This window comes from Phragmites australis, chromosome 7 (assembly GCF_958298935.1).
Source record: "Phragmites australis chromosome 7, lpPhrAust1.1, whole genome shotgun sequence".
Lineage (NCBI taxonomy): Eukaryota > Viridiplantae > Streptophyta > Magnoliopsida > Poales > Poaceae > Phragmites > Phragmites australis.
In genome coordinates, this window is record NC_084927.1 from 29,030,093 (window position 1) to 29,042,681 (window position 12,589).

A 12,589-nucleotide genomic window follows, 5' to 3' on the forward strand; every position below is an offset into this window, starting at 1 on the left:
GATCTGCTGTGTTACAAGAATGTTTGTCTAAGTCTAGAGCTTCGTGCTCCTTGTTCTTCGTCGGCTTGTCTTGGTCCTGAGAGTTATTGGTTGTCCGATGTTAGAGCCTCTTGAATCCGTCTATCTCTATCGATCTCCTCCCTTTTTCGAGGAGCCCGCCCCTCTTTTATACCCGTCGGGACGGGAGGCGTGCCCAAAAAGGATGGCGCAAGTTCTAAGGCGCCATAAATGGAAAACAACCATCATGCGCAGCAGCTTAAGGTGACGGGGAGGGTTGAAAACGCGCCCTCGTCCGGTCTTCGTCGTTATCATCCCGCTTTTCAGCGGGTGCTGCAGGGAGGGCCCGCCGGGCAGCGGCCGAGCAGCCTCGCGTGCCCGCCCGGTCAGAGCGAGCCTGACACAGCAGGGGGCAGGCGATATGCCTCGAACCCTGCGACGTTATCCCGAGGCGCGCCGGATGACACGCGATGGGACCTGTGCATTAAATGCCCCCACGCCTCCCCGCCAGACCGTGGCAGGGACTGACAGCAGGCGTGTGGGGAGTGGTTGGAAGTGACAGGCCACACGCCCTCTTAAATGTAGCATCGGGCCTCTCACCAAATGACACCTAACCGCCGAGCCCTGGAGGGGTCCACCGGCAAGGGGCTTTTCAGGCCCTCGGGGAACTGTGAGTGCTCGGGGACTACTGCTCACAGCCCCGAGCACTCTCTGCCGGATATGCTCTTTCTTTGGTCCTCGGGGAACTCAGGTGCTCGGGGACCGCTGCTCATGGCCCCGAGCGCCCTCTCCCGGTACTTAACTGCTTGGGTCCTCGGAGAACTCGGGTGCTCGGGGACCACTGTTCATGGCCCCGAGCACTCTCTCCCGGAACTGACTTCTCTTGTCATCGGGGAACTCGGGTACTCGGGGACCACTGTTCATGGCCCCGAGCACCCTCTCCCGGAACTTTATCTTCTCGGGTCGTCGGGGAACTCGGGTACTCGGGGACCACTGTTCTTGGCCCCGAGCACCCTCTCCCAGAACTTGGTCTTCTCGGACCTCAGGGAGCTTGGTCTTCTCGGACCTCAGGGAGATAATCCTCGAGGGAGAGCGCTACGTGTCACTCTGCTGTCCTGGTCTCGGGACTCAGGAACCCCTAGATCCTATATCACCGACATCTAGGGATTTGAATTGTTCCCGAAGAGTGCCAAGGAACAGAAGGTAATATACTTCAAGCCAAATACGATCACAAGCGACGTTGAAAAGCCCATAAAAATTGCTACTGTAAAGACCACCGTGGTGCATAAGTCTAGCGGATTCTCATTTCGGAAGGAAGGCCTTGCTTTGTGATCAAAGTCTTTCCACTTGCGATGTACATTGCATTCCCAGTAGCTTTATCTGATAGTTAGAAAACATAGAAGAATAATCTGCATTTGGAGTGTTTGGATTTTTCCAGGATAGATAGGCGTGAGGCATTAGTCAGATTTGAAAGTAACTCTGGTTCCACTGATTTATCATTTTTCCTTGGATTTTGATTCGTTTTATGGTTTGATTTGATGGTTTGTATATTGTATTCAAGTGATTTGAAAGATTAAATAAATCACTCATTTTCTTGTCAAATTGACGTGAAAACGTCAGGCTACACATCAAGGATTGGAGTGGCCAAATATGGCGTCCAATCCTGAGTACCAAGCATGTCTAGCTTAATTATGGCAGTCAATTTATGGAAAATTTTATTGTCTTAGCCCACCCTGAGCTAAGCTGCTCTCTTCGATTAGGACCATGCAGCATTCCAAATGTGATTTATTTAGCTCCCAAGTGTAGTTGGACCAAAAAACCAAAAATCTTTGTTCCTGTGATCCTGTCTTCTGTGTGCCTTACAACTATTTCATCTTGGATTTCTTACTGAACATATTAGGAGCTGACAAGCAGGTGATTTCAAGCAACACCAGGGTTATGACAAAAAAGGAAGATGCAGATAGATACGAAAAGAATGGAGGTTTGTAAAGGTTCGATGCAAATATTTCATAAGGGCATCATAAAATAGAATATCATCGACTGTTAAAGACCATTGTTATGCAGGCTATGTTTAGAATGCTTAGATAGATGAGAGTAGTATACCAGCTATGTGCCAAAGAGCATCAGAGCAACTGAGCAAGCCTATATTGTGTTAGCCACGGAGGCTCTGTTTCCAAAATACAATGCCATTCAAAAGAGATTTTGGACACGTTTGGATGGAAGTCATGCTTGCCTCGCTAAATACTGGCTCGCCTGGCCTCTTACGTCGACTCGCCTAGACCTATAGTTCATTTTATCGCCACATTTGGTTGAATTGCAGGCACGAAAAAGTATTTGGCATGACAACAACTTATAGGGAAGGGCTGCGTAGAATCCAAACGTGCCTTTGCCTTGCAATCCTGCTTGACAGCCGAGGCACCTTTTTGGCTGGTCAAGACCTACTTGATGGCCGAGCAATCCTGCTCGGCGACCGAGTAGATAGGGATATGGAAACATCATCTAAGTTATATACACACACTTCTTTACTACTTTAAAAAAATACATAGTAATTCCCGTACACTCTATATCCTGTCTTCACGTCCTGCTCTCCCACTTTCTTTTACTCCATCTAATAAAAAACAAAAAAAAAACAGATAAAAAACCATCCAATCACATAAAAATAAAACCCGAACACAATCACCGCTCCTTCCCTTCCTAACCACCGGCCCGCCACCCCCAACCTCCTCCACACACGATCTGCATCAGCCCTCCTCGATCCTCCCTGCTCGACATTACAGTTCCCCACAAATTTTCAATTTTTGTTATAACACATGGATATTCAGCTAATAAAATACTGAAGTAAATCAATTTACCTTCGAAATCGCACTTACCGAACAAGCACTAGAAAACGTCAGCACAGGCGAATAGAATTGAGACAGCTGAATCACGTATGGGCATGCGTCATCCACAGCAGCGGCAATTCTCTACAGACTCACGCATCCTCTCTGACAGCTGGGACCGGGAAGCACACCGTCCGCTTTCTCCCGCGACGGCAAGCCATTTCCCCCGCCTAACCTAACCACCTCTGACTCTGAGCCCCGACCGGCCGCGAGGGTACGAAACCAGCATGGTCAGCCCTCTCCTCTTGCTGCTCCTCCTCTCTCTCTCCGCCGCCTCTGCGGCGGAGTACGGGGACGAGCTGCTGCGACGCGCGGCGGGGGAGCGGGAGTGGATGGTGGGCGTGCGGCGGCGCATCCACGCCCACCCGGAGCTCGCGTTCCGGGAGCACCGCACCAGCGCCCTCGTCCGCGAGGAGCTCGAACGCCTCGGCCTCCCCGCCCGCACCGTCGCAGGAACCGGCGTCGTCGCCGAAGTCGGCTCCGGCCGGCCCCCCTTCGTCGCCCTCCGCGCCGACATGGACGCGCTCCCGCTCCAGGTCCCTCGCCCTGCGCCCTTTTCTAATGCTGCTCATGTTTCGCTTGGGTCCTAGGGTTATGAATACGACATTCAATGGTAGTAGAAAATGATTCTGCGTTTTAGGATGGCGGAAGGGAGAAGGCAGATCTTCCGTTCAAACGATTTCATTCTTTTGGTTGTGACGTCAGGAATTAGTGGAGTGGGAGTACAAGAGCAAAGTGGACGGCGTGATGCACGCCTGCGGGCATGATGTGCACACAGCGATGCTCCTGGGGGCAGCAAAGCTACTCAATCAGCGTAAGGATCAGCTCAAGGTAACTACCTGCGCACAGTTATGTTCTAATTTTGAGTTGTTCCGGAACTTGGGTTCTTCGGTTCTATTTCGACCTTTTAGCAGAGGCAGTTTAAAAAAGTGCCTGACCTTTGTCCCGCAATCCTCATGTAACACATGCCATTTTTCTAATCCTTCGGTTCCTCTCTTTAGCACAATGGTAGGATAGCCTGAATATTTATTGTACAGTGTGACGATATTGAATATCAGCAACTTGCTGGTTTTTAACACCCTGGTTTTAGTTGCAGTAATTTCTAATGGGGAGCAGGTCCTAGAATTTAAAGATATTTCATTATCCTATTATTGAGTTTCTTTGCCTCTGATTGAGCAGAGTCAAGTAGGGTTTTTGTTACCGAAAATTCGTGATTACCGTGGTTACTGGTCGAATTTCAAAAAGATTCGGACAAAATTCATTTGAATAAATTTGAATTTTGGGGGAAAATTGCGATTTTACCCGCTCAGTAACCGGTTACTGAACGGTTTTTACGATTTATCGAGCGTTTTTCTCGAATTTTCTGCATCGTTGGTAACCGCTCGGTTTTCTCAATTTATCGAGCGGTTTTCTCGATTTTCAGTGAAGTTCAGCAAAAAAACCCAAAAATTATCTCAATCTTGTAAAATCAATAACTAATTCATCTGAGCTTCAAATCAAGTGAAACAAATTTTGTTGGTTTCCTTGTAACATAATCTACATGATAAAAGTATTTATACTCATAAAAAAGTTCAAAATTTTCTGTGAGAAAATGTATTTGTTAAACCAAGTTAAATGCATAGTTTACTCTTTTCTAATCCAAAAATCATGAAACTAATTTTGTTAGTCTTCTTACATGATCCTATGTCTTTTAAAAATACATGAGCTCATGAATTAGTTATTGTAACATGCAGGATTGTGTAAATATATTGCGACTAGATTAATTCATAACTGACCCATCACACCTCAAAAAATAGTGAAACCATTTTTATTAGTTTATTTGTACTATGATTTACATAGGAAAAATAATAGTAGACATGAAAAAGTTAATTACAGTGCTGTTTTTTAACATATTCACTTTATGCTTGTGAACTTTGTAAAAATCATAGCGAAATTAATAAAACTCTAAATAAAGTGAAATCAATTTTAAAGATCCTCTTAAGATACGTTCTACAAAAAAAATATGTGTTTGCATGTTAAACTTTTCCTTAACATGAGTTAATAACTGAGCCGCACGCTTCAACTTTTTTCATTTTTTAAAAACTTCCTCCCTATAGAATATGATGCAAACGACATTATTTTTGAATTTTTTTTTTCACAGAAGGTCTTCGAATTGTGTCTAGTTTTTTAAAGATTTTTTTGAATTTTTTTATTTTTATTTTTTCGAATTTTTTTAATTCAAATTCGGTTACCGTTCGGTTTATGAAACTGAGCCGGACCGAGATGGCCGATTATCGCGATTTTTGCTCGGTAACTGTCGAATTTTCGAACCCTGGAGGCAAGTGTCTTTCCTTCTCTTTTTCTTCATTTGGTGGTTTGTGTTGTATTTGTGGAACTTCAATTCATACCAAGTGCAATCTAATTGATAGGAAGTTTTAGTAGAAGACTGAATGAAGTTACTTTAACTAAATGAAGTATACAAGTTACGTAAGTTAGATACTTTAAGAGTGAATTGCACAAAACTACAACTATTATGCCATTTATAACACAAAACTACAACTATTGTGCCTAATAACACAAAATTATAAGTTTTGTCCACCAGCTTCACACTTAACCGGATTTCCGTTATCTCTGTCATAGAAATTCATTGTTCACCAATACAAAAATCAGTAGTTTTTCGTTTCTCTAAAAATTCTAGAAATTTTTTTATGTGTTCCATAATCCATGTGCAACCCATTTTAATTGGATTTATCCAAAAAGCATGTATAGAACTTAAACTAAAATTATCTAAAAACACTATTTTTATAACTTCTAACAATTGTTAGGGTCTCACTTTTTCACCATATAACTTAGGACTGTAATTTATAAATTAGTCCATCATATAAGAAAATATTGGTGAAATTTTCCAGATTTTATGATTTTATTTGAGACCCTAATAATTTTTAGAAGTTATAAAAGTAGTTTTTTTGAAGAATTTTAGTTTAACTTGTACACAGGCTTTTTCAGGTGAATCCAATTAAAATGAGTTGCACATGGATTATGAAACACATACAAAAAGTTTGATTTTTTATAGATGAACAGTACCTATGAACAGTGAATTTCGAAGGCAGACATAACAAAAATCAAGTTATGTATGAAATTGGTGTATAAAACTTGTAGTTTTGTGTTAGTAGGTACAATAGTTGTAGTTTTGTGTTACAAATAATACAATAGTTGTAGTTTTGTGTAATTCACTCATACTTTAACTACACATATTTGAAATATCCCTTGTATGGTTTGCGAATAGCTTTTCATTGAGATTTTACAGGGAGTAATTAATTAATGGATATTTTTTACGGTGTAGGGAACAGTGAGACTCCTTTTTCAACCTGCCGAGGAAGGTGGTGCAGGTGCATCTCATATGATAAAAGAAGGTGTTATTGATGGTGTCAAAGCCATATTTGCCATGCATGTCGACTATCGTATGCCAACTGGTGTAATAGCAGCTCATCCAGGACCTACACAAGCCGCTGTATGTTTCTATGAAGCGAAAATAGAAGGTAAAACTGGAAAGGCTGAAACCCCACACTTAAACATGGATCCTATTGTTGCTGCATCATTCGCCATCCTGTCCCTGCAGCAGCTCATTTCCAGAGAAGATAATCCTCTTCACAGTCAAGTATGTACTGCTCTTGGTACTACTATTTTGCTTTGCGAATTTCTTTAGCACTTCATAGAGAAGTATTGCGCATAAACCTAGATCAGAAAGTAAAATAAAATCGAGTGATGCCGATAAAAGATTTTCCCCACTGCTCTTTATTTATCAATAGAAGGAACACTAGATCTGTTTCTACACAGTTAATTGTGGCTTGGTGAATGGTTGTCCCTTTATAGTAGTACACCCTGTTGCTAAAGATTAATCATCAACTAATTAAGACTAGATATAATAACAGGTTGATTTGCCAGCTGCTAGTTCATCTTTTTTTTTCTCGAATACGCAGGAGAGCTGCCCATATTTGTATTAAGTAGAAAAGTTTCACAAATTTCACAACGACCCGAGGGGTCATTGATACCGCCAAAGGCCAAAGCTATGAAACCTAAAGATTACATAAAAGAACAACAACAACTCAAGGAAAGACATAGATTAAAGGAGCGATCTGGCTCGGTTGTAATGGTCCACGATGATCCCCATAAGTTCGACTTTTTTTCAGACAAAAGGATCGTTTCCAGCAACTATCATATAGTCTTGAACTCTTGATGCTGCATTTGTTTTACTGTGGAATGTAGGCACTCATGGTGCACCAACATTGCTGATTTCTTGCAGACTAACTTATGGGGATATGGAAACTTGTTTTTTGTTGACTACTGGGCATGATACTCATGGTTACGCATAGTTCTCACTCTAGTTGAGAGGGTGCTTCTACCTTCCATCAGGGCCAATGAACTTGATAGTTGGTTTATTCGGGTGTGATCAACCTGTGGGGAATCAATGTTTCCACTTTCAAGAATGCTATCGAACAAAATTTTCTTGTGGCATAAAGCCCACAACATCCTTGTGTTGATGTATATTTATTCTATTCAGGTGCTCTCGGTTACCTATGTCAAAGGTGGAAAAGCCCTTGATGCCACCCCTGCCATTGTTGAATTTGGAGGTACTTTGAGGAGCCTCACTACTGAAGGCCTTTACCGTCTACAAAAAAGGGTTAAAGAGGTTAGTATGATCATATATCACACATTTTATTTACTAGAATTATTTTATCATAATATGTCTGTCTTGTGAACGCACTAGTACCTTTGTAGCACTGACTGCATCTGATGCATTTTCTCTGATAATTGCTTTGAAACTACATATGCAATCAACTGTAATTGCCCCCATACACACGTATGGTTCCATTTATTTTGTCATTCTCGTATGCATAAACACACATAAGTTGGCAGGTCATGTTTTCTTTATGTGAATGACGGTTTGCAACATTGATGCTGGTCTTGTCAAAACTGTGTTAGTGTGTCCCTTAAAGAAGTTGCATCAGTGTGTGCCTAATTCTCAGAAAATCTTATGCTTCTGCTAAACAGTTGTGCACTTAGTGTGATTCAAATGAACTGGGCACTCTCCCTTTTTCCAGGTAGTAGAAGGGCAGGCTGCCGTGCATAGATGTAAGGGAGTTGTCAAGATAAAGAGTGAGGACTATCCAATGTACCCTGCTGTTGTGAATGATGAAAAGCTGCATCACCATGTAGAGGATGTTGGCAGACGCTTGCTTGGTCCGGACAAGGTGAAGCCCGGAGAGAAGATCATGGCGGGCGAAGACTTCGCTTTCTACCAGCAGCTAGTTCCCGGTGTTATGTTTGGCATTGGTATTAGAAATGAGAAAGCTGGTTCCGTTCACTCAGTTCACAACCCACATTTCTTCGTTGATGAGGATGTCATTCCAATTGGGGCTGCAGTGCATACTGCGATTGCAGAGATATATCTTACTGAGAGCCCCACTCTGAACGAAGGAGCCTTGCATTCGCATTGATGGTCTTGAGTTGAAAGAATGGGTTGATATGTATAAAGACACTAAATTTATGAGTAAATTTCACGAAACCACGTGTACTTTAGAAAAAGTATCACAAAATGACACCTTTTAGATGACATTTTAAGGAAGTATACTAACTTTGTCAAAAAAAAATTATTACAAGGTGATGCACACCACGCTCATATATCCTCCAGCAGGGATTTCAATTTTGTTTTACAATTTTTTCCGTTCATCGGCGAAAAGATCGAAATTCGTGAAATTTTGATTATTTTTCGTTCTCTGCTCCGTGAGCGTCACATGTCAGTAAAAGAAAATTTCAGAATAAAATATTTCGTTCACTATCGAAATTACCGAAATTCGTAAAATTTTGACGAAATTTTAATCCCTGTTCGCGAGCGTGCTTTTATCACATACTAATAATACCGCCAAAAAGTGTATAAATCTTAGATATCAAGATTTGAACCCTGATGAATTAAGTTGTATCATCATATCTCCATCACAACATCAACAGCAACCGCATGGGCACAGAGACTTTGATGAATAAACTCTAGAAGAAGTATACTACCATATCATAAGTGTGCTTTTATCACATATTAATAATACCGCCAAAAAGTGTATAAATCTTGGATATCAGGATTTGAACCATGATGAATAGAGTTGTATCATCATATCTCTATCACAACATCAACAGCGACCGTATAGGCGCGGAGACTGATGAATAAACTCCAGAAGAAGTATACTGTCATATCATAGCATTTTCTTCCTGACTAAAATGTATCGTAGATGCTAACTGAACAAACCATCGCCTATTACGCGCTCTTCAGCTTGCGCGGTGACATTTTGGCATGCTGCGCCCGTGCCGTCGCCTGAGGGTACGAGGTGTGTCCAATACAGCTAACGGGCTATCCGGGGGCTAGGCCAAAATTGAACTGGACTCGGGCTGCTAGCTCCTGCTCGATTCACTCGCATCCGTTCCTGATGGTGATGACGTGTACCGCCCATTACCCTAGCATTCTGTCAGGTCGGTAGCTCCCGTAACGAAGTAAAAGATGACAAAAACGGGATGGATTATTGTAGCGACCCGTGCTCTGCTGCTCCTGAAGCCGTAGCCTGCCAAGCACGAACACGCATGACCCCTGCCCTGCCTCGATCTACGCTACAAAATCCAAAGGCATCCACGCATGCACTGACGCGCCTCCTCTAGAACGGTGCACAATACTATTTCTTTCTGGACCTGTGAGCCTGTGACTGTGGGAGCAAGGTAAGTATTTTACTTGTGCCGGGGCGAGATTGTCGGGAACACGAAGAGCAAAGGTCCAACTCTTGCACCGCCCTCGCCCTGGTTGCATTAGAAAACGTACTACCTACTCAGCTTTGCCGTTCCAAGTATTGGCGAAAGGAAATGGCGGATTAGGATTTCGAACCAGCGCTCTAAGCCCTATATAAACCCCTACCGTCGCCGTCGCCGTCGTGCCAATCAGTCCAGTCGGAAGTAATAGTAGCAGCACATATATACCCAGTCACTCCCGTGTGTCAAAAGCAGTCCGAGTAGGCAGCGAAATGGCTTGGACCTCCCGCCGCATGGCCGCATCCGTCCTCTTCTTCCTGTTGCTCCTCGTCACCTCAGGTGCGTTCTCGTCATCGATGTGTAATCGTCGTATGGATGCATGTGCTGCACGAGCAGGCGTCTTGGTTTGTAACTCGTTTCTGATGGCGCGTGCGTACGTGTGTGCATGCAGAGATGGGGACGACGAGGGTGGCGGAGGCGAGGCACTGCCTGTCGCAGAGCCACAGGTTCGTGGGGGGCTGCATGAGGGAGCGGAACTGCCGGCACGTGTGCAACACGGAGGGCTTCCCCTGGGGCGACTGCCGGTGGCACGGCATGGAGCGCAAGTGCTACTGCAAGAGGCTCTGCTAGCTGCATGTACGATCTGCCAGCAAGACTGCACGGCCTCGCTAGGACCATCCCATTAATCTGCTGTTGCGTACGTGGTCACTGTCGCATACGTCGTGTCTTTGTTACGCTCCCGTGTTCGTGTCTGTGTCTGTGTCGTGTGCCGCTTCCACGTGCTTTGGTTTAGTTTGTAAGGTGTTTCAATTAGCTGGAATAATAAACTAATGTGGATGCTAAAAAACAGATATCTGTTTTTTTTTAAAATTCAAGCGAATCTTAACACCCCACCTCCCTACGCTGGCTTCGCTCCCTTGCCTCCACTCGTCTCTGACGGTGCTCCCATTGTCGCCGCCAGTTACCGCACTAATCCGATTTTGCCAGCTGTTTCTACTCACCCCGCCTCGACACCTCACATCAGCCATCCTCCGCAGTCCTTAGCCAGCAACGTCCCTCCACCTCGCTACTCCACCCCCGCGCTTGCCTCTTCCGTTAGACCGGCTTTTCTCTAAGCCTACTATCCGCTAGAAAACCACCACCGCTAACCCCAAAACCATAGCCTTGCTGCCGCTAACGTTGTCACATGTCTAAAATTTAGGAGGCGTGATAAACCAAACTTCCACTACTAGAGAAAACATTTGTACAACGGTTCGGAATCTCCGTGTGGAACGCTTTTTTGAACCATTTGTGAAAAAGAGTATGTACAAATCGAATTTATACAGACAAGTTTTGAACTATCTGTACAAAAGATTTGTACAGACAGCTCATAACTAGAGCCGTTTGTATTAGGGGATATCACAGACGGCTCGTAACTTCAAGCCATCTATAAACTAGGAAGAGTACAGATGGCTCGTAGTTTAGAAACATTTGTACTAACTTAAAAAACCAAAAAAATAAAATCAGCATCTGCTACGGTTGCTTGCTACACCAGCGGGTGTTCATCAGCTCGGCTCTTCCCCTAGAAGAATGCTTAGAACAACCAACCTCAAGGATTGACAGGTTAGATCAATCAAGGGCGTTTAAAGATGAACACACAGAGCATGAATAGAGAGATTTATATATATAATTTTACCACTGATAAATATCACAGCTTAATAAACTGACAGATACAAACTTCGTAAGACATCTTACATATGACCTTTGCCTGACCACTATATCACATAACTTGGTTCATAACTCACTCACCTAACAACACATGACCACAAAACAAACAAATCACACCCACACAGTACCTTCAATTATTCCAATGATCACCAAACATGTGAACCTAACCACCACCAAATCCATCCACCGATTGCTCGTTCCCCAACCCTTCCTCTGAAAAAAAAATACCAGAAGAGGTTGATCGGAACGGTTATCGGGAGATCTGATCTGGAAAAGCTTTCGATCGGATCCAACCACCCATCAAGCGCAAACCAGCCATCGACCCATCTTTGCATTCATCCATCCATCAATAGGGAACCACCTGAGACAAGGGAGAGGAGAATAGACGAAGCAGAAGGGTGCTTCAGAGTAGCGGACGTTGGCCCGGTGTTGGCCCGTGGGGGTCATTAGGTGAGCTCGCCGATGCGAAGGAGGCACTGCAGGACGCGGGTGGCCTCGGTCTCCACACACCAGAGGACGAATGCCGGAAAGGGGAGGGAGCTCAACTCGGGCACTGCGGCAGAGAACGTCGGGCCCGTGTAGCCGGCCGCGTCGGCGGCGGCCACAATCTTCATCGGCACCACGATGGGTTCTTGCAGTCTGATCCGGCTAGTGGAGTAGAGCTCGTACACAGGAGATCACCTGTTCTATAGGAGGGAGGGAGGCGATCAGCGTTTGCGGATCTGGCCATCGGAAGGGAGGCGAAGGCAGAGGAGGCGGCGGCTAGGGTTCTATGGATGGTTCTCAGTTGAGGGTGTACTAATAGGCGATGGATTAGTACAGACAGGTTGAAACGCGTGGGGGGTTTTGCGTGTCGCGAAGTTCAGGTGTAAAGTGGGACACTCAGTTGGTACAAACGGTTCCTTTTTGGAGCCGTTTGTGATATTTATTATATTAAAGATGGCTTTAAATATAAGCCATCTGTATTAATAATATAGACGATTCTAAATGAAAATTGTTTATACTAAAAATGTTCCACTACTTCTGAGTACGTTCCGGTATCATTACAGACGATTATTTTTTAAGCCATCTATGATAATATTTATAAAGACGATTCTATAGAACTGTCTGAATATGAGTGTCCTATTAAATCATTCCTGTAGCAGTATCCGTCTTGTCATAAGTACTGTGTTTGGATGCATCTTATGAGCAAGGATGCCCCAAGTTTCTACATCTTTCGTACGCGCGGAAGTGCTAAGCAG

The 12,589-nt window shown here is 44.0% G+C and overlaps 2 protein-coding genes across 2 annotated transcripts; both read left to right on the forward strand.

Annotated features, from left to right (window-relative positions):
- The first annotated feature begins 3,014 nt into the window (after positions 1-3,014).
- On the forward strand, positions 3,015-8,537 carry LOC133924604 (IAA-amino acid hydrolase ILR1-like 5). The gene is made up of 5 exons (XM_062370215.1): positions 3,015-3,412; positions 3,582-3,707; positions 6,199-6,513; positions 7,417-7,545; positions 7,958-8,537. The coding sequence occupies exons 1-5, from the start codon at positions 3,104-3,106 to the stop codon at positions 8,351-8,353; spliced, it is 1,275 nt and encodes a 424-aa protein (XP_062226199.1). The 5' UTR covers positions 3,015-3,103; the 3' UTR covers positions 8,354-8,537.
- Positions 8,538-9,716: 1,179 nt separating this feature from the next.
- LOC133923576 (defensin-like protein CAL1) lies at positions 9,717-10,357 on the forward strand. The gene is made up of 2 exons (XM_062368857.1): positions 9,717-9,980; positions 10,093-10,357. Exons 1-2 carry the CDS (start codon positions 9,914-9,916, stop codon positions 10,269-10,271), a joined length of 246 nt encoding a protein of 81 aa, XP_062224841.1. The 5' UTR covers positions 9,717-9,913; the 3' UTR covers positions 10,272-10,357.
- The last annotated feature ends 2,232 nt before the right edge of the window (positions 10,358-12,589 follow it).

What these genes read in the sequence shown, in the direction of transcription:
- LOC133924604 (XM_062370215.1), top strand. Translation starts at nt 3,104, where the DNA reads ATGGTCAGCCCTCTCCTCTTGCTGCTCCTCCTCTCTCTCTCCGCCGCC. An exon ending in ATAATCCTCTTCACAGTCAA is followed by an intron (nt 6,514 to 7,416) that starts GTATGTACTGCT and finishes TATTCTATTCAG; the next exon opens with GTGCTCTCGGTTACCTATGT. An exon ending in TACAAAAAAGGGTTAAAGAG is followed by an intron (nt 7,546 to 7,957) that starts GTTAGTATGATC and finishes CCCTTTTTCCAG; the next exon opens with GTAGTAGAAGGGCAGGCTGC.
- LOC133923576 (XM_062368857.1), top strand. Translation starts at nt 9,914, where the DNA reads ATGGCTTGGACCTCCCGCCGCATGGCCGCATCCGTCCTCTTCTTCCTG. An exon ending in GTTGCTCCTCGTCACCTCAG is followed by an intron (nt 9,981 to 10,092) that starts GTGCGTTCTCGT and finishes GTGTGCATGCAG; the next exon opens with AGATGGGGACGACGAGGGTG.